This window comes from Ptychodera flava, unplaced genomic scaffold (genome assembly GCF_041260155.1).
Source record: "Ptychodera flava strain L36383 unplaced genomic scaffold, AS_Pfla_20210202 Scaffold_42__1_contigs__length_1331906_pilon, whole genome shotgun sequence".
NCBI lineage: Eukaryota > Metazoa > Hemichordata > Enteropneusta > Ptychoderidae > Ptychodera > Ptychodera flava.
Window position 1 is genome coordinate 788786 of NW_027248364.1, and position 19670 is coordinate 808455.

At 36.4% G+C, this 19670-nt stretch overlaps 3 protein-coding genes and 1 long non-coding RNA gene across 4 annotated transcripts; all 4 read left to right on the forward strand.

Moving 5' to 3' along the window:
• The first annotated feature begins 6954 nt into the window (after positions 1-6954).
• On the forward strand, positions 6955-8336 carry LOC139128068 (uncharacterized). Its single transcript, XR_011551173.1, has 3 exons — positions 6955-7033; positions 7544-7694; positions 8049-8336. It is a non-coding gene; the product is annotated as an uncharacterized lncRNA (long non-coding RNA).
• A 20-nt stretch (positions 8337-8356) lies between these two features.
• Positions 8357-8977, forward strand: LOC139128058 (uncharacterized). The gene has a single exon (XM_070693918.1). The coding sequence runs from the start codon at positions 8357-8359 to the stop codon at positions 8975-8977; it is 621 nt and encodes a 206-aa protein (XP_070550019.1).
• A 3730-nt stretch (positions 8978-12707) lies between these two features.
• LOC139128075 (uncharacterized) lies at positions 12708-14246 on the forward strand. Its single transcript, XM_070693931.1, has 4 exons — positions 12708-12853; positions 13056-13190; positions 13696-13782; positions 14133-14246. Exons 1-4 carry the CDS (start codon positions 12752-12754, stop codon positions 14145-14147), a joined length of 339 nt encoding a protein of 112 aa, XP_070550032.1. The 5' UTR covers positions 12708-12751; the 3' UTR covers positions 14148-14246.
• A 43-nt stretch (positions 14247-14289) lies between these two features.
• Positions 14290-19041, forward strand: LOC139128076 (uncharacterized). Its single transcript, XM_070693932.1, has 7 exons — positions 14290-14415; positions 14582-15070; positions 15349-15492; positions 15796-16023; positions 16904-17094; positions 17739-17918; positions 18614-19041. The coding sequence occupies exons 2-5, from the start codon at positions 14596-14598 to the stop codon at positions 16951-16953; spliced, it is 897 nt and encodes a 298-aa protein (XP_070550033.1). The 5' UTR covers positions 14290-14415; positions 14582-14595; the 3' UTR covers positions 16954-17094; positions 17739-17918; positions 18614-19041.
• Positions 19042-19670: the final 629 nt, after the last annotated feature.

The window sequence follows — 19670 nt, forward strand, 5'->3', positions numbered from 1 at the left end:
ATTCCGCACTGAACTGCCATCCCGAAATCTTATCAACTTTTGAGGCCGCAAATCTCTACTCGCTCATTACCAAACGTAGACGCTGTTAATATTAAACCTATAGAAACCGATACGGAAACTTCATATACTCGCATTGCGGTGTGACAAAACTTACAACGTACAGACGTTTGAGGAAAAACTACAAGTTGAAGCCACGACAAACTCTACTCTGGTTGCACACAGTCTGTTGCAAACACGGATGATGCGGGAAAATATATATGCAATGAGCATTGTTATGGCGCGGAAAACAATTACTGAGTATACCTGTGGTGCGACAAACTAGTTCGTTGTGGTGCGACAAAACAGTAAACTTGCCAGCGATTGTTGTGCGGAAAAAAAAGTACGCAAATAAGGAGTCAGTTCTGGAGCGGAAAAAAAAAAGTTATGCAAATGAGGAGTATGTGCAGTGCGGAAAAAACTAATTTGTTCTGGCGCGACAAAACAGTAAGCTTGCCAGCGATCGTTGTGCGGAAAAAAGTAGTATGCAAATGATGAGTCAGTTCTGGTGCGGAAAAAAACTAAGATGCAAATGAGGAGTATGTTCTGGTGCGGAAAAAAAGAATATGCAAAAGGGGAGTACGTTCGGTGCGACGACAAACTAAGTTAGTACTTTCTTCGGCCGTGTAGGGACTCTCCTCGGTCATACTTGACATAACATACACCGTAACAGAGGAAACAAGTGCATGAAGTACGTGTTCAGTGTAAAGTAATATAAATACTCTTTTTAATGGGCTCAAATGCTCCAAATCTGTGGGCATATAAATATAAAAACAATAGTACATTCAAGGGAAAAGTACTATGGTAACTGAAAAGCCAAGCGACGGTGGCCAGTCTATCTTTTCTTGCACAAAACCTATAGCAACTGGATGCAACTTTGACCGTAGAAAAGGCCGGGTTAGGTCCTACTATAACTATTTATAAAGAAGAACGTACTAACTTAGTTTGTCGTCGCACCGAACGTACTCCCCATTTGCATATTCTCTTTTTTCCGCATCAGAATATACTCTTCATTTGCATCTTAGTTTTTTTCCGCACAAAGTCCTGGTCAGCTTACTATTTTGTCGCGCCAGAGCGAACTAGTTTTTTCCGCACTGCACATACTCCTCATTTGCATATCGTTTTTTTCCGCACCAGAACTGACTCCTCATTTGCATATTACTTTTTTCCGCACAACGATCGCTGGCAAGCTTACTGTTTTGTCGCACCAGAACGAACTAGTTTGTCGCACCGCAGGTACTCAGTAATTGTATATTGTTTTTCCGCACCATAACAATCTGACAAGGATACAGTTTTGTCGCACCAAACATGCTCATTGCATATGGTATTTTTCCGCATTCTCCGTTTTTGCAACAGACTGTGTGCAACCAGAGTAGAGCTTAGAGTTTGTTTTAGCTTCAAGTTGTAAGTTTTTCCGCAACGTCTGTACGTTGTAAGATTTGTCACACCGCAACGCCACAGCAAGTGAGGCTACCCACAATTCCCCTTGATTTGTTCACTCAGACATTTTTTGCTAAAGGCTTTTTCAATTTTATCAGTTTCTTAACAATTTTTAACTTACAATTTAAGTTCAGGATTATTTGTCAAGACTATGTTCCAAAATTATTGATTATGTTTGCAATTCAAGTGTAAATTGAATGAGAAGTTGATGTTTGGAGGTGGTAAAAATTGCACACTTGTCAACATAAAGTTATCAGCAACTAAGATGGTCTCATCATACCACCTGTCAGACATGCACTTTTCTTTGTTACGAACATTAAAAAAAATCGATACCCTTTCTTTTGCCAACACAGATGCAACTTATTCCCTTAGTTTCCTTAAAAATATTGTGTATGGCTGTCAAAAGTCTATGTCGACAAAATTACACAATTGCTAAGGGGTTGATCTTCTCATTATTCACAGTGAGAAATCAGAAAATTATGATAATCGGAACTATGTTGCCTGAATTTCGAAATATGGACCGAGTTATTCTGTGTACAGAAGAAATTTGCTTCAATTCAGTGAGTGATCTCCGTGTGTACAGATCATGGAGCATTGTGGGTAGCCTCACTTACTGTGAACGCGAGTATATAAAGTTTCCGCACCGACTTCATATTAACAGTGTCCACGTTTGGATAATGAGCAAGTAGGGATTTTGCGGCCGCAAAAGACAATATGATTTCGGGATGGCAGTTCAGTGCGGCATCGTTATCATAGAGTTTCTGTGTCCGTATGTTGATTATGAGCAGCAAGAGATTTCGCGTCCGCACCAGCTTTTGTTTTTTCCGCAATCGCAGTTAGGCATTCGGCCAACATTATCATTCAACATCTCACTAAGTGCCTCATAGATTGTTACCGCTGCAGCCAGTTTTCATCCAAGGTCAAGTTACATAGTGTTAGCAATGTTGACGCTGACCGATATTTTGTGGTCAAAACATGATGTGGTTTGAGTTGTTGTTGGCGCATTGGATGTTGACTGCGTCACTGAAAGTTATGTTGTAGCTGGGTGGTATTTTTTTTCGCATTTTTCGTTGGAAAACGTGTTTGTGTTCTACCTGTGCATTTTTAATGGAGAAAGAGTTTTCGCCGAGGGGTTCCCAACGGAAAAATAGTTTGTGCGTACGTTCTCCACGTACACGGAGCCGGCGTCGCGTATTTACGTGGAGACAGCTGTTTTCACGTAATTTGTAAACGTGTAAATTTATTCTCATTTTTAGGTATCAAAACATGATATAAACTATGAATCATTCATACTCGTTGTTAGTTGGATATATGATAGTGACATCCTCAAAGATATTCATGAATTTTCGTTAGTTTCATGCGCAATTTCTTATTCGATTCGCAGCATACTATGAGGTTATTACGAAAATACCGCAAAGGATGCACGAGGACATTGGCGCAGCGTATCGCCCGACGCGAAGCGGAGGGCGATGCGAGGCGCCAATGTCCGAGTGCACTGACTTAATTGGACTTCGCATTGAATTGTGGGTAAGGTAGTTCGAATTCAGTATGGCGGATACAGGGCAAGTGTGCGGAATTCCCAGGAAGTGAATATTGCCAAATTTCGGCACATGTAACGTTTCTAGGCCGGCCATACTGGAGCAATAAACATTTGAAGGTATTTGTGATAGTCGAGGATCATTTTTTGACGCCAGGTTGTTTCTTTTGTTTCTTTCTGGCTGCTTGTCTGAAATCGGTGTCTGACCTTTCTTTTTTTTCCAAGTAAACGGCGACCTGCGGCCGCCCGCCTCGAACGACTATCCAAGCAACGTTACGATAACCTGTGCCCTCGAGCCACAGTCACTTGCTGTTCGATATACGGCGGTGGCCGCTTTGGTATGCATTAGAAACATAGGAAGTCGGGAAATGAAATAGCCGCTATACGCACGTACAGCCGTGTTCGGAGACGGATTTTCCTGACAAAAAGCTATAGTTTACTTTATAAACCAGCATCGATGGCTTCCAATACGTCTCTGAATCCATACCTGTTATAGTCTATCGTCAATAACGATCTCCTTGCAATTTTGGGTACGATTTCCGATTCTTCTCTTGATTTTTCTCTGAGTGTCTACAATGTGACGTAGTATTAAACATGAAAAAAACAAAGTCCACTTCCTATGACCCGCGTCTTTAGCCATAGCAGTGACTATTTTTTAGCTTCACCTGTACACATTAGAGAAAATGATAGTTTAGAGGGCGATGCTGTACTAATTAGGCTGAAGTTCATATCAAGTCAGTATAGGGAGTCTGTTGGGAGTTCAGATGTGCATTTAGTTTGTGAGATGAGATCCTATCAGAAAAAATGAGAGCATTTAAGTCGGACGATTCCACATAACAGCTGATATGGAAGGATGTTTTGTGATGGAGAAAAATCCTGTTTTATATAACAATATCTGCTACTGATATCTGTTAATATATCATGCATGTTTATCCATTGAAGTGATAATTTTCAAAGAGTGCCATTCTTTATACAATTTGCGCACTAAATTGTCCTAACAATTGACTGGGGACTTGATAAATAATCATTGACAAATACTTTTAAAACATATGTATAATAAATGATAAATTTGCTGGTTTTTAATATGCATGTATATTAATAAGTGGTGTGAACTTATTCTTTCAGATCAACACTACATGGACTGACGGCCAGTGAGCGTGATGCGTGACAAGACTGAAACCTTTAAATTTCTTTTTGGCATGTCATTACAACAATGATTTATTGCCATTAAAGACATTAATCATCATTACAATCTAGTTTTGCTGCAATTTTATTAATTTTGGTTGAAAATGAACTCAAAGTTCCATCATAAGATGGTGACAGTGATATTGAAAATGTAGAAAGCGAAAAGCTGCTTGGTGTGGAAGATTCAGAGTCATTTATCATAAACATTACATGTTGATAGTATTGTGAAAACATAAAGAGTAATCTGTATCTTCTAGCCAGAATTTAAGCATTTTTACCAGTTTCAGCAAGGCGTCAGTTTTATAACAGTTTCATTTTACCATATTTTGATTATGGTCTCGGTATTTGGGGTTGTTGTAGTCAAAAGGATATGGATCACTTGAACTGTCTTTTAAAGCGGGCAATGTGATGATTTTGAATTGTAACATTGGTACCTCATCAATTGAAATGTTTACACTTCTACAATGGTATCTCCTATCCCATCGCTATAAGTACAACCTAGTTAGTAGTGTCTGTTTACAAGGGTATGTTGTGGCCAGTCTCCTCCTTACATCCGGGATGTAACAACGAAGTACAAAGATCCACAAAGATTTTAAGATTTATTAGTGATAAAGCTCTACAAGCTACATTAGCTAGAGCCGAATTATTTAAGCAGTCTTTTCGAGTAATTACCTGTACAACAATTTGCCTACAGCAATAAGAAGTTGTACAAGTGTTAGAGGTTTTAAGCAGGCTTGTTACAAATTTTATCGACAAAGCTTTTTCGACACTTTTACATGAAACCTGTCTGTGTTGTAATGTTGTTGTTGTTATCCTGTACTCTGTCTTCTGTGTATAAGTTTTCTTTGTGTTTGACCCTTGTGAAAAGAGGCGTATACCTATCATGGCTATAGAGTTAAAATAAAGTTTATAGGGCCTATTGTTGTTGTATTGTTATAAGATACTTATTGCATCAAATTGTAAAAGATTCATAAAAAATACGTATTTTAGTTTCGGTAAATCGCATAACCTCATCATTAATTAAACCTGTACTTTTAGAACAATAATTGTTAAAATGACTGAACTCAGGTATAGCCTTGAAGCTGTGATACTTGTAATTTTTTCCCCTTTCTGGCTCAATATGCAAGTGCGCATTTCAGAAAAATCAGTGACAATCAGTAATAGTTCATATATGTTTTTTTAGTAAATTTATATTGGCACTTTAGAGATACAAGGCTTCAGTAAATCGCCTCATTTTTTATGCTTAATTTTCTGCACTTTTATAGGGGAGATACTTTCTCCGGCGCAAAAGTTCAGGATGAGATTCTTTGAGAAACGCTACAATGAGTATCGTCGCAAGAGGGCAACCTTCACGCATGCGCTTTCGGTGTTATTTTAGGGATTTGCAAGGACTACCTGTACCTGCCAGCGCTATTTTAAGTTAACATTTCCGTCTCACGGCCTTATCGCCAAAACTGAGGGCATAGCGTTTAAGTTGGATGTCTATGTAAAAGGACAGTGACAGAATCAAACTTGGAGAAGAAACATGTAATGAGCATGACCGGAAAATTCAGGAGTGAATGAGTTGTATTTTCTGTCAAAACGCACGAGACAACATTTTGACTTCGCGATTTTTCAGCGATATAAACTAATAAGACACTACATAATGTACGATTTGGTAAATCTAACTATTTATCTTTCAATTCGCCAAGTTATAATTAACAAAAACTGAATTCCCGATGAACTACAGGCGATATTTCTTTACAATGTGTAGCGCTAGATTTAGTGATTTTTTTTGAAATTTTCGTGTTCCATACCACCCCCACGAAGGAAAATCGATTTTGCGCGTCTCGGGCATCTCGCGTCCGCACTGTTAGACTCTCCACTGTGCCTTGTTTTGTGCGCGCATTCGAAGGCTACGCTGCGCGCTGTGCAGCTGTGAGCATGCGCTGCCAGACACAGCGACTGTCAGTTCTTGCAAGGATATGAATATTCATAAGGGTAGTGACGTCAAAAGAAATAACTATCTAACTGGGTGGAGAGAATATTTACTAGTAGCCGGTAGACCTATATAAGCGGTATGTTTTTATTTTTCATTTTCAATTTTATTTGGCTATGCTACTTGTCATATTTGTTTTGATTAACAGGTGTGTGGAGTTCTATAAAGTACCCGGATCAGGCAGAAATCCGACCGGTCGCTTGCAAGAACGTCCAGACCAGGGGGGGGGGATGTGCACGACGCGATTGGCTGAAAATATTGGCTAATTTGCATAATATTAATAATTCATGAGCAATAAAAATCTCAATTTTTTCCCGGAATTACGACTTATTATTTTGAATATCATAGCAACTTTCAATTGCAAGTAGTTGGAGACACAACTATAATGAAATTGTAGACTTGTTTGCATGCTAACCCTCTTTTTCGGATTGGCCGATTACGTTGTACGACTGTGAAGAGATGTTGATAATATGCGGTTTTCTGCTTTATTTTATAACCGCAAGTCTCAATACTGAGATATGTTGTATACAATTTGTCAGATTTCCGTCTAGAATGATTGCTCCAAATTGCTCCACCCTTATTTAGTCGCCCCTGATGTTCAAAGTTAGCTAATTAATATGCAATGTCGCAACGTAACGTACTACGTCTCGTGAGCCCAGGTCAAAAATCAGGTGACTATGACGTAAGATGTCAACATTACGTCTGTGTGGTCACGAGCTCAGGGACGCTGGCCATGAGCACAAAATGAGCAAAAATGAGTAAAAGAGTAAAGATTTACGGAGCTCTCCAGATGGAAGAGCAAAACGGAGCAGAATGAAAAGTCAAGGAAAGTGTTTGGAATCACCGGTCGTGGCAAGGTGAGTAAGACATGGAGAATAGACGGTTAGACCTTTTAATTTCGCTTCAGCTTGACGACATGTACCCCATCATGATGCAAGTGTCAGTTCAGTATATGCTAGTTTTACGTCACTTCTACCTCTAAAGGTTTAAGAATGGGTGCCATCGTGCTATCAGTAAGTGGAAATCAGTAACAAAGATAGATTTCGCACCAGATCTTCATGGATTTCTTATTGCTGAACACATAATCGCTGGGTAACCTTCCCCTTTAGCTGCTATCAGTGCATGTTAACCAGTAATGCGTACCCTGTGCACGCGACTGTTGCTAGTATTAAAGACGGTTGGTAATTACTGACAGTATAATTGTTAATCAGCATAATCTTGGCAAAATTTCAGGGCAGTACGTTGTAAGCTTTAATTGTCAAAGTCAAACGATGATCTACTGCCATGACCAAACATAAGCTACCTGATAGGCGTTGTGTGTGATATTTACACATGTATGTGATATTTCTTGTAATTTATTTAAATAGACATGGACTCAAACGGAAGAAAAACTTCTGGTAGAGTATATGACAAATCATACTGAGGATGATTGGGCTGAGGGATTTTCTGCAGATTTTTGGAGGAACATGTCAAAATACATTGCGGAGAACAGTGGATGTGATAGACCTGAGAGAGGGTGTAAGTATAGTACTTAATTTCCTTTAAAGCATATCTTGAAATGAAGTGGTGGATGTTTAAGTGAAATAAAATTGCTTACACTTTGAAAAGGTGAACATGTAAATTCCCTGGAATTATGAATTATATCATATACCTGCATGGGGTAAGATATCAACTTTTGGCCATTAGGGTAAAACATACTTATGTAACTTGGAATTGCTTTCAAAGCTGTTACACTTTGATAAGGTTCCTTCTTTTTCAAAAATGAAACTTTTTATATTACAAGTAGTTTTTGTTTCAGGAAAATTCAAACTTTGCCATGATTTTCCTCAAACTGGTCCCTTTAATGAAACTGTAACTCCCATTTTCTTGTAGGGAAATCCTGTCAGCGGAAAGCAGTTCATTTGAGAGAGAAGTTTCAGAAACTTCATGTTGCAGAAGATCACTATGGCATAGATGTCTTACAGGATGATGTGGATCATGATGAAAACATGTCATCAACACTATCAGATATCATAACATCCCTTCAAACATTAGAACCAGTATGCTTGATGACAGTAATGGATGTGGCATTCAAACAAATTGTGGAAGATGTAGAGCTAGACTGTCCCACTGATTTTCTTCAACTGGCATTGCAGGCTATGGCACATCTACAAGATAAACATAAACAACTCAACGGGAAAATGGATGATATGTCGAGAACACTCAACAGCAAAATTGACCATCTCAATACAGAAGTACAAAAGTTAGGCGGACAGGTAAAAGAAGCAAATGAGAGGATTAGTATTGTGGAAGTAGAAAATAGACAGTTGAGAGAGAAAGTCGACAAGTTAGAAATGGAATTAGACAAACAGCGTGGTCAGTCGAAGAGAGATAATTTAATATTCTATGGCATGGAACAAAGTGGAAATGAATCTTGGGAACAATCAGAAGAAAAAGTACAGGACTACATTAAGGACACTCTAAACATAGAAGAAAACATAGAACTTGATAGAGTACATAGATTATACGGATCCAAAGCCAAACCGCAACCCATTATTGCTAAGTTCAGTCGATATAAAGACAGAGTTAAAGTTCTAAAGGCATGGAGGCAAACAAAGAATATTACTGAGAGCAGAGTGAGAGTTGGGGAAGATTTTTCAGACATGGTGAAAGAGAAACGTCGGAAAATGTGGCCAACAATGAACGAAGCTATAAAGGAGGGGAAAAGAGCAACGATGAGATACGACAAGTTGATAATAGAAGGAGAGATCTACATTTATGACGACAAAGCACAAGACGTTGTAAGAATAAGTCAAAGATAGGGACGTGGCCGAAGCAGAGAAGACATCGACAGCGAATATCAAAGTACTCATATTGATAACAATGGATTAAATGTGAACCCTGTTAATGACAATCTTAGTTATAAGGTTAATATTGGTGACGATAAAAATAGTTATGATAATCCAAAAAATGTATTTAATTTTCTTTGTTGGAATGTCAATAATATTAAGTCGAAATGGTCAAATCCAGATTTCATTAGTTATATTCATCAATTTCAGTTCATCTGTCTTACAGAAACGTGGGCAACAGAAGCAGATAGGTTTCACTTAGTTGGCTACGATTGTATTTCTAGTGTACGTCCTAAGCGATTTCATCAGGGCAGGTTCTCTGGGGTTTGTTGTTCTTCTATAAATGTGATTCTATTTGTCTATTTCAAAAGAATCTAGTCAATCTCATGATATAATGTGGGTAAAATTCACAACTGTTGATAATTCAATGTATATGTTAGGTTTAGTATATTTTTCGCCAGAAGGCTCTTCATTATACGCTGACGAAACATTATTTGAATTTTTAGAAAATGATTATGCCAAGTATCTACACATGTATCCTGATTATAATTTCCTAATATGTGGCGACTTTAATGCCAGAACCGCCAATGATGCGGATTATATTGTTTGTGATAAACCGTCATTTATTCCTTGTGATGATGAATATTTGATTGATGACGATATGCCAGTGAGGATATCCATTGACAGAACCAGAAATCACTATGGTAATTGTCTTTTAGATCTGTGTAAGACATCTGGCTTAAGGATCATGAATGGGCGTTTTTCAGGTACAAGCGGTCAATACACATGCATATCTCGTACAGGTGGGGGCAGTGTTATAGACTACTTGCTATGTAATGTTGTAACAAAGAAAGAAATTATTGATTTTTCTATCGGCGATCGAGTGGAATCTGACCATCAGCCGTTAAGTTTTAGTGTTAAACGCAAACCTGATAATGAAGGAAGATCACCAGTCTTGAATTGCAATATAAACGTTGATTCACAGATAAAAATTATTTGGAATGAAGATGTTGGTGGCAATTTTTACGACTTTTGGAATTCTGAGAGAGCAGATGTTTTGATCAGAAATATTTTTGTGTTACTTAATGATAATGATTTCAATGGTACCATTGCTGCAATCACTGAAATGTTGTACATAGCTGCAAGTGACATGAAAAAGGTATTCACGGGTGGCCGGGTTTCAAAATGTAATAAGCAAACGAAATTGTGGTATGACCAGGACTGTTTGGATGCAAAGCTCAGGGCGACTAGATCTTTAAATAAATTTCGAAGGGAGAAATCGACTGATTCATTACTCATTTTCAAAAGACATAGATCTGAATACCAGAAACTAAAAGAGACTATGAGATTAAGGAAAAAATTAAGTAATGAAAGCCGCCCAAGATCATGATTCCAAACAGTTCTGGGCTCTATTGAAATCCCTTCGGCCAGGCATTTCGTCTAGTATTCCCACTGAGGACTGGTATGACCATTTTTATAATTTATTTAATGCACAACGAGATACTAGTATTCAAGAGTCTGACCCATTTTTTGATGATGTGAAACGTTTTGTTGATGATTTTGATCCATTAGGCGACTGTGATTGTGAACATATCGATTGTGAAGATTTGGATTAGGAAATTACGTTTGAAGAAATCGAGAAAAGCATAAATGATTTGAAAAAGGCAAATCCCCCGGGCATGACGGCATCCCTGCCGAAATACTTAAAAATGCACCAAGAAAGTTTAAAGAAATTGTTGTTTAATAATCTACTTCACTCTGGTAATTTTCCAAGTGATTGGGCTATGGGTTTAATTGTTCCTTTGCATAAGAAAGGTGATAGAAATGAGGTCAATAATTACAGAGGAATCACACTGCTTTCATTGATTGGGAAGACATTCTCCTCAATTATTTATAATCGTCTTACTAGATGGGTGGAGAAAAATTGTCCTCTGAGCGAAAACCAGTCTGGTTTTCGTAAAAAATATAGTACAATTGATAATATGTTTGTATTGAATACTATTGTTAACAGATATTTTTCGTTGAAAAGTCGCCTGTACTGTGTTTTTGTTGATTTCGAAAAAGCATTTGATAGCATTAACCATTATATGTTGTATCATAAATTGTTAAAAAAGGGTTTACATGGTAATTTATACAGAATATTACATTCTATGTATCAAAATATAAAAGCAAAAGTCAGAACACCGTATGGTATTACACAAACATTCAAATGTTTGTGTGGAGTACAACAAGGTTCAATTTTATCACCCCTACTTTTCGCATTGTTCATAGATGATATAGAACAGCATTTAGAACAAAGATTTGTAGGAATTCATGTTGGAATCTTGAGACTATTTCACCTTTTGTTTGCCGACGATTTGATTCTTTTTAGTTACAATGCCATAGGTCTTCAACGTCTTTTGAACGACCTATCAAGCTATGCGGAGAAATGGAAATTAAAAGTCAATATTGACAAAACCAAAGTAATGGTGTTCAGAAAAGCAGGCCGTCTGAGACGCTATGAAAAATGGTTTTATAATGGTAGAAAACTTTCAGTGGTATCAAATTTAGTTATTTAGGTATTAAGTTTTCAAGTAGTGGCCAATGGGGCATCGCTCAAAAGACAATTGCCGATCAAGCTTGTAAAGCCATCTTTTTCTTTAAAAAGAGTTCTGTCTAAATATAGTTCTGTTGACATTGTAATTTCTATGAAAATCTTTGATTGTAAAATTTTACCGATACTTATGTACGGTAGCGAAATTTGGGGTTTTCACAAAGCAGAAAACGTGGAAAGAGTACACCGTAAATTTTGCAGATATGTACTGGGATTATGTAAAAACTCATCAAATCCAACCATATACGGTGAATTGGGTAGGATTCCTTTAATTTATGGAAGATATGTTCGTATTGTAAATATTGGTTAAAGATTTAAAAATGGATATAAATCGTCTTGTTTACAAATGTTATATGTATGAACATGCACAAGCAGAGCTGGGACGTAACTGTTGGGCTTTACAAGTGAAACAGCTTTTATTTTCTCATGGTTTTGGTTTTGTCTGGCTTAATCAAGGTGTTGAAGACGAATTAGCTTTTATTAATACTTTAAAACAAAGATTTACTGATGTTTATATTCAGTTATGGAGGTCTGACATGGTTAGTTATTCCAAACTAGATAAGTACTGTGAATTCAAGATTAATTTTAATTGTGAATCATATTTGTCAACTTTAGAGGATAATAAGTTAAGAATTGCACTTTGTAGACTTAGAACTTCTTCGCATCAGTTGAGAATTGAGACTGATCGCAAGTATGGTGTTGCAAGAAACGAGCGAATATGTTTATTTTGTAAGTTAAATGTCATCGAAGACGAATATCATTTTTGTTTAGTTTGCCCTTTTTATGATGATCTGCGCCAGAAATACATTCCTGTTTATTTTTATACAAACCATACCTATGAGAAATTCCTTCAACTTATGCAACTGGAAAATAGACGGGTTATTTATTTTGCAAAGTATGTGTTTTTCGCAAACAAACGAAGAGAAAGATTTGTAACTAATGAATAGATTAATAGTGTTATCTTGTTCGTGTATCAAGATTTTGTATTGTAGATTTATTTATCCTCTGTGTTCCTGTGGCGATGTATACGTATTCTTTATTTATTACTGTACCATAGGCTGGAGGCCAAAGTACGAAATAAACATTATTATTATTATTATTATTATAAACATAAACCAAACCTGATTTACCTAGCTGCTAAAGGTTTTGGTACAATGAGGACTGGTGGGGGTGATTCACGAATCCCAACTGACAGGATGCCATACGGGGTTTTGGAGTACTCTCTGCAGTTCTTCAATGCATCACATACAAATCAGGTATTTGCAAACAAAATAATTTGGATGTTTTTTATTTTATCACAATTTATCACCAATCAGGTGTTTCAAATTGTGGTAAAAATCCCCAATATCATATTTTATTGTTCAGGATGAACATTGTTCTGACAAAAAGTGCAATACATACATCACAATAACTTCATTAAAATATGTTCAGATTGTGAATACACCTATCAATTTACAGATCACCTGTCCCCCGGATCTCAGGAAGTTCACCCAAACAATTTATGATGAGATTGGAGGAAAGGGCTTGAACTTGTTTACTGGGCCAATGTTTAAAGCTGGAGATTGCACACCTGGCACACGTGATCCAATGAAGGTAAAGTGAAATACTCAAGATATTGTTAAATTACAGAAACATGAACTGCTAACTTGATTTGGTTGATAATATGTGCTTATTAAACAACCTAAATAGACTAATTCAGCCATTGTTTGTGTTGGTTTTCATTTTCCCACTTAATTTAAGAAAATTTTTGTCTGTTTCTATAATAAAAAAATTTCAAGTGGCCAATCCCCCCCCAAAAAAAAATATGTAATTTTAACCACAATTTGAACAGATGTGACTGTGGTCAACCCTAGTTTCACAGAATAATCTTTTTTAACCATAAATGAGAAAAATTACAAAAAATATTCATGAAATGTAGCGAATTCCAGATATTGACCCTAGTTGCAAAAAAATCATACGAGGTCTGCCTAAGGTACTTTATGTGCCATTTTTTAAGGAATTTGACCAGTCATTATTAAGTTTTACAATTTTGACTATTTTTACTTTTTTTTCAAACATATAACTTCATTTTATTTATACCCATTTATTTTTGTTTTAGGCAAAAGTGAACATTCCAACAGTCAGTAGGTCAACCCTCAACAGGGACATAAAAGACAGTGGATTTATAAGTGGACCATACATTCAGGTATTCAATTCTACGTACATGTAGCACTGTCCATCCATTTTCATTTGTAACAGAAGAAGCCAGTTTGATAAAACACATGATGAAAAGATATGATTTAATTACAAGACAGACTGAATACTTGTTTTAGAATGGGTAGCTAGTTGATGCAGAAATGTCACACACATACACCAATAAGGTGACCTGATGACAGATAAGCTTTGTCTGTACAGGTGAAGTCTAAAATAGACAAATTTGTAGCAATAGCAATAGACTTGTACATTGTTCTTGTTGTCTGAATCCAATGTATTTTTTTCTGTATACATCTCCATTGCTGTCTTTTAATTTCTAGCATTGTTATTTTCAGGATAAAGTCTTATCAGACATGAAAGAAAACATGCCCACTCTGAGAGTGTGGTTGAAGGGGATGCTACAGATGTCAATAAAGGGCTCTTTGAATCAAGACAATTGGAGTGGAATGGAGACGTAGACATGGGAGATGGTACATTATAAAAAAACACACACAAGAATATATTGATAATATTCAGACCATCAAAAAGACCGGTCTTGGAACAAGGCGAAATGTGAAGGCTATTGTAGAGGATCTACTCAATTTGAAGCATGGTATTGAAAATGACCTGCTGTTTGCCAAGAAAGGTTGGTACAGTGATAATTAACACTTAAAAATTATTTTTGACAAAATCTATAATAGTGCTAGTTTGCATTATTTATTTGTAACTGTGTGTTTTAATGTATTTTCTCAATACCAAACCACACATTTTTATTTCACAAGGAAATGATTTCCTATTTTATATTTTGATAGGCGTGAGTGCATCTATGAAAGAAAATGAGAAAATCATCGGTGGCAAAATAAAGAATGAATCCAAGATAAGAGCTATCCAGTGGGATATGATAGAATTTACACATATAGTAGATTGTTGTACAAGTGTTCTCCACAATATGAAAACCATCCTTAAAGATATCACTGGTGATGGCGAAATAGATTTACTTGGAGCAGCTATGGTTTGCAGTGACATAGATGATAACATCCTGCATACGGTTCCTGACTTGTCACAACGATTAACCAGTATGAGAGAAACTCTAGTGACACTGCAAAAAGGAGTCATGAGAAAACGACGCGTGCCTGCCAGCCATGTCTTTGTTTGGATGGTGTCTGATGAATTCCGTCAGTTCAAGCCATATGCTCTTCCAGTGAAGTGGTTTGCCTACAAATCATTGACAGATGTCAGACTGAGAGATGAATGTGACAAGGTTGTACAAGCTCTCCATGACAAAGGCTATGAAGTTCTTGGTAAGTCCACAGTTCAGTTAATTGAGATAAAACTATATTTTCATTTAGCTGTGTTGGTGGTATGCTGAAAATTAATTCAGTCATGCATTACAGTTGATTCCATAAAATTTTGCTGGAGCAGACATTACGCACTTCACTTTGAGTCATGGTTAGGGTTGGGTGTTGGGATGCGTTACTCACACACAAGTTTATCTTTCAGTTTATTCCAAAGATACAATGGAACCATTTTCCATCCGTAATTTTTTCCTCTTTATATGACATTTTTCCTGACACTGTAGGTTTGGTGACAGATGGAGAGTTCAATTCATTAAGAACAACTGGAAGGAGTCGCCCAATCTCAATTTGGGCCTTGCAAAAGGAGGCCAAAGCAGAGTTTCAAAGAAAGCCTGTTGAGGAAATGGTTAAAATGCTAACAGTTGAAGGTAAAAATAATAACAGTTCAATATTGACCTTCTGGTGTTATTACAAGTAACAAAATACTGCAGAGTATATAATCCCATAAATTGGCATTAACACAGTCATTGAACATAGCCTGACTCATTATTGTCCTGTTTGCAATTGAAACAAGCACAATAACTGGCCATAACATTTTTATATTCATCTCTTATAAATATATTTGGTAGTATAATAACATATTGTTTGTTTTGTTTCTAAATAATATTCATTAATCCTAACAAATCACTAGAATGTGGATTTAAAGATCATCTGTTCATCTTGTTCAATAGTCTGTCCTGGTGGAAGTCTCCGTTCCAAAGCAAACAACTCATATCTGCCTGAAAGTGCCATTCAACAGATTGTTTTATGTCAGGAACAAGGGATGGACATTCATCAGATAGCTTCGCTTTTACGGGTTAGCCAAGTACCTCAAGTATGGAGAGACAGAGATCATAATGACCCAGATTTTCATCCCATGTGGAAAACACAGACCTACATGCAAGAAAGCTGGAGACCAGGTATGTCACATATACTACAAGGGTAGGAATCATTACATTTTAGATGACAGCAGAGGCCAATTTTTTATCAGAATTTTATGTGTTTGCAATGAATCAACTTCATTTTGGTTTCTTAAATCAGCATTTGCTGCATTCTGAAAGTGTCACACAGCATCACAGTGTATTATAGATATGATAATTAATAAAGGTAATTAGATTTGAACTTGTGCTGTAAATTCATCAATAAATTTTGGGCCAAGTAACTGTAATATTTCGGTATTGTTTTATTTGAAAATTATCAAAGCATCATCTGATCACTCCATTTTACATGATTTCATAACACTTGATTTTGTATATACAGATAAAAATAAGATTAAATGTACTTGTCACCAAATGAGAGTAGTGTATGTTTTGTTTTATATTTAGGTCATAGTGAGAATCTAGCCGAAAAGTTGAGATCAGTCTTAGCTCAGTAAAATTTGCAAAGTTAGTTAGTGATTACACTGAGGATGGCATTAACTTCAGGGAAAATTTCTATGTAGCTGAGGTACATCCTATTACACAGGCAAAGTTGGAGAGAGGGAAGATCACAACCATATTTGAAGGTAGGGTATAGAGAAGTGTATGGTCTCCAGGTTCATGTACTTTGTTTAAAATTTCTTGACCAGAGTGAGTTTTTTTTATAGTAAAATGTTAAAAAATGTCATATTGAGAATGCTTAGTGGATTTCATGTGAAGTGGTACATGCATAAAATGTATCATCACAAGACTACATGTACTTTCATTATTTTTATTGGCCAGTCAAATTAAAGTGATAAGACATGAAAATATTTTAATATTTAATTTTGTTTTGTTAATTGCCACAATTGATAAGCTTGTTATTTTATTTTTTATTTTACAGAGAATTGCAGACTCCACCAGGCAAGGTGGGCCAAAGAAGCGTGGTTTTAAGATGAAGCGTTTAAAAGAAGCTGCAGATGATCCATCAACAGGTATCACTGATGACGCATTGACAGGTTCAAACAAGCAGTGTGTTGGAGATTGTGAGAAGCTTCTTAACTTACAAGTTGCAAACTGGTTATTGAGTCACGGGTATGTTATGTTTTGTTAGACCTGCAGTCAATATTAGTTTCTTGGGTTTATGTGCCTGCGGGGCTACAAATGAGACTTTAATCACTGCCATTTGACTCTGAGGACTACCGCTACCGAAGTATTGGCACGTTTCGCAATGGGTGTAGAGTTTTCAGCTGTAATACCCTTAGCCTAATGATATTTTTATTGGTCACTGATCTATATCTTCAACTCTGTTGACCTAATGAGATAATATAGCATTACACTCACACTATAAGTAGTATTTATGAAGTGTGGGTTCTGATTGCTGCCATAGTAACTCTGCAGTATAGTGATACTATATATTTTTTTATTTTACCAACATTAACCACTTTGAGAGAGAAATGGTGTAATTCTGATTCACTATTGTTTCAAGTGCTGCAGTCCCGTAACAGCAACATGTACCTACCAGTTGCTTGTGTATGCATTGACAATCACTCACTCAAGGACCTAGATAATCATATATGTCACTATCAACAGATGCAACTCATTACAAATCACTGTAATTCTCAATGTAAGTTAAACTGTTAGGATTATACAGTATTTTTTGTTGGTGATCAGGAATTATTCAAAATTTCATTAAATTGAATTTTACATTCCATATTTTATTTATCTTCCTTTTACAGGTACCGTACAGAATACGAACATGTTTACACTATTGCACAGTGGCACAGGGCTAGTGATGACAGGGGTATGACACAAGATGAGAGGCAAGAAGCTAATATGAACATGTACAGGTATATTCTGGATGAGCTGTTACCATGGCACCGAAAATGCTTAGATTTATCTTCCATTGATGTGAACATGTAAGCATGTTACTAAAGTCACAATGCATTGGGTGTAAACAATATAATTATTTTTTGATTTGCTTATGTTTTTGTTCATTCAACTGTGGAAAATACTTGTGATGAAATGGCTGTGTCACCATGAGTTGAAGACGAGTAGTGACACGGTCATTACCCCACAAGTATTTTCCACAGCTGAATGAACAAAAATATTAGTGAATACAGTAATATACTTCTCACATGCACAAGCCAAGTTTTCATCCGTTCATGCACATTAAATCATGTTTTGATATCAATTAATGTACAGCTTTTAATTCTGAACTATATTTTTGTTGATATTCTTCTGCATGATACCAGTTGACAATCATCCGCTGTCATGTGTCATCACAAAATGTTAGTAATTTCACACAAGGCAGACACCAGACAATTTCAACATGTCACAAATTTTAATTCACCAATATTATTCTCTACAAAAAACAACTAAACTCCATCAGCCTTTCTGTCATCTGCCTTAATTATCTCATCCAATTGCAGCTATTATCATGTTCAAATTCTCAAGGAGAAAATGTGTTTTAATTTCACATTATAAAATGTCTTTCAGCTATATTTACTCCTCATTGACTCACTCTTGACAACTGTGATAACATGATAAGTCAGTTGTGTTCCGGAGCCATTGGTGCCATTTTTAATTCTATTTACTTGTGTTCTCTTTTCAGGAAGTGGTCTGCTTGTGGGTTTACACGGGAAATTCTTGTTGGCATATTTGCTAACATATGTGATCAAGAGAGACGACGACACAATAGTTTATCACCAGAACATCCAAGGGCATCAACAACAGATGACGTTGAGTGTTTTTTCTCTACTGCTCATCAGCACCTCGGTGACTGTTTCACACTCAAAGACTGGAAGCAATATTTTCCACATCTGTGTGAAGTACATTCTCGACGATTGGATTCAAATATGCCTTTCTACTATTACACATCTGACAATGAACGTTATTCTATGGATCCTCTGCCATCATTTGATCTACCAAAATCTGACAATAAACCATCACGCTTATTGCAACAACGTAGAGTGCCAAGAAGAGACGTTCTTGCTGCAGTCATTCCAGGAAGAGCTAATTTCCCGGTCCATGGTGCACAAACAATACGTACACAATTTCACAATATACTCACACAATGCCTAAGCCCCCTTGTCAATATAACATCATAAATATGGTGTCTATTGAAAGTCTGATGGATCAGTAAAGGAATGTTCTCAGTAAAATACTTGGATATGGAATATTTTCACTGTAAACATGATACATTGATGTGTATTCCTATTCATATAAAGCTGTAATTATTGTATTTTTTAATCTTCTAGGAAATCAAGCACTTTCTAATAGCAATCTTATCATGTAGTAAAAAATATTTTGGTACTGTCAGGATCAAACTACTTTCCTGGATCACATAACCTTTACAGCCATGGATCTAGCTGTATTGTGTGAAGTTTGTTGTTCTGTGTTACCCTAGACTGAATGTAGACAGTGTCACCCATAAAGATAAAAGCCATATTTTAATTATTAGAAATATTCCAATACATAACCAAAATGTTCTATGCCTGTTTCAAATGCAATTGTAAATAATTAAAAATTCTCAGCAAAACATGAACATTTTTAGATCCACTGTCAATAATGTGGAGCTTATCTGCTAGGGTGATTGTCCATTGTCCGTCCGTCATCTGTCAACAATGGTATTCTTCCCTGAAACCATAAGTCGGTTTGCTTTGAAACTT

Excerpts from the sequence above, each read along its gene's own strand:
- LOC139128058 (XM_070693918.1), top strand. The coding sequence starts at position 8,357 with ATGGATGATATGTCGAGAACACTCAACAGCAAAATTGACCATCTCAAT.
- LOC139128076 (XM_070693932.1), top strand. The coding sequence starts at position 14,596 with ATGAAAGAAAATGAGAAAATCATCGGTGGCAAAATAAAGAATGAATCC. Across the intron at positions 15,071-15,348 it reads CAAAGGCTATGAAGTTCTTG|GTTTGGTGACAGATGGAGAG; the intron begins GTAAGTCCACAG and ends CTGACACTGTAG. Across the intron at positions 16,024-16,903 it reads GCAAGAAAGCTGGAGACCAG|AGAATTGCAGACTCCACCAG; the intron begins GTATGTCACATA and ends TTTATTTTACAG.
- LOC139128075 (XM_070693931.1), top strand. The coding sequence starts at position 12,752 with ATGAGGACTGGTGGGGGTGATTCACGAATCCCAACTGACAGGATGCCA. Across the intron at positions 12,854-13,055 it reads ATGCATCACATACAAATCAG|ATCACCTGTCCCCCGGATCT; the intron begins GTATTTGCAAAC and ends ATCAATTTACAG. Across the intron at positions 13,191-13,695 it reads GCACACGTGATCCAATGAAG|GCAAAAGTGAACATTCCAAC; the intron begins GTAAAGTGAAAT and ends TTTTTGTTTTAG.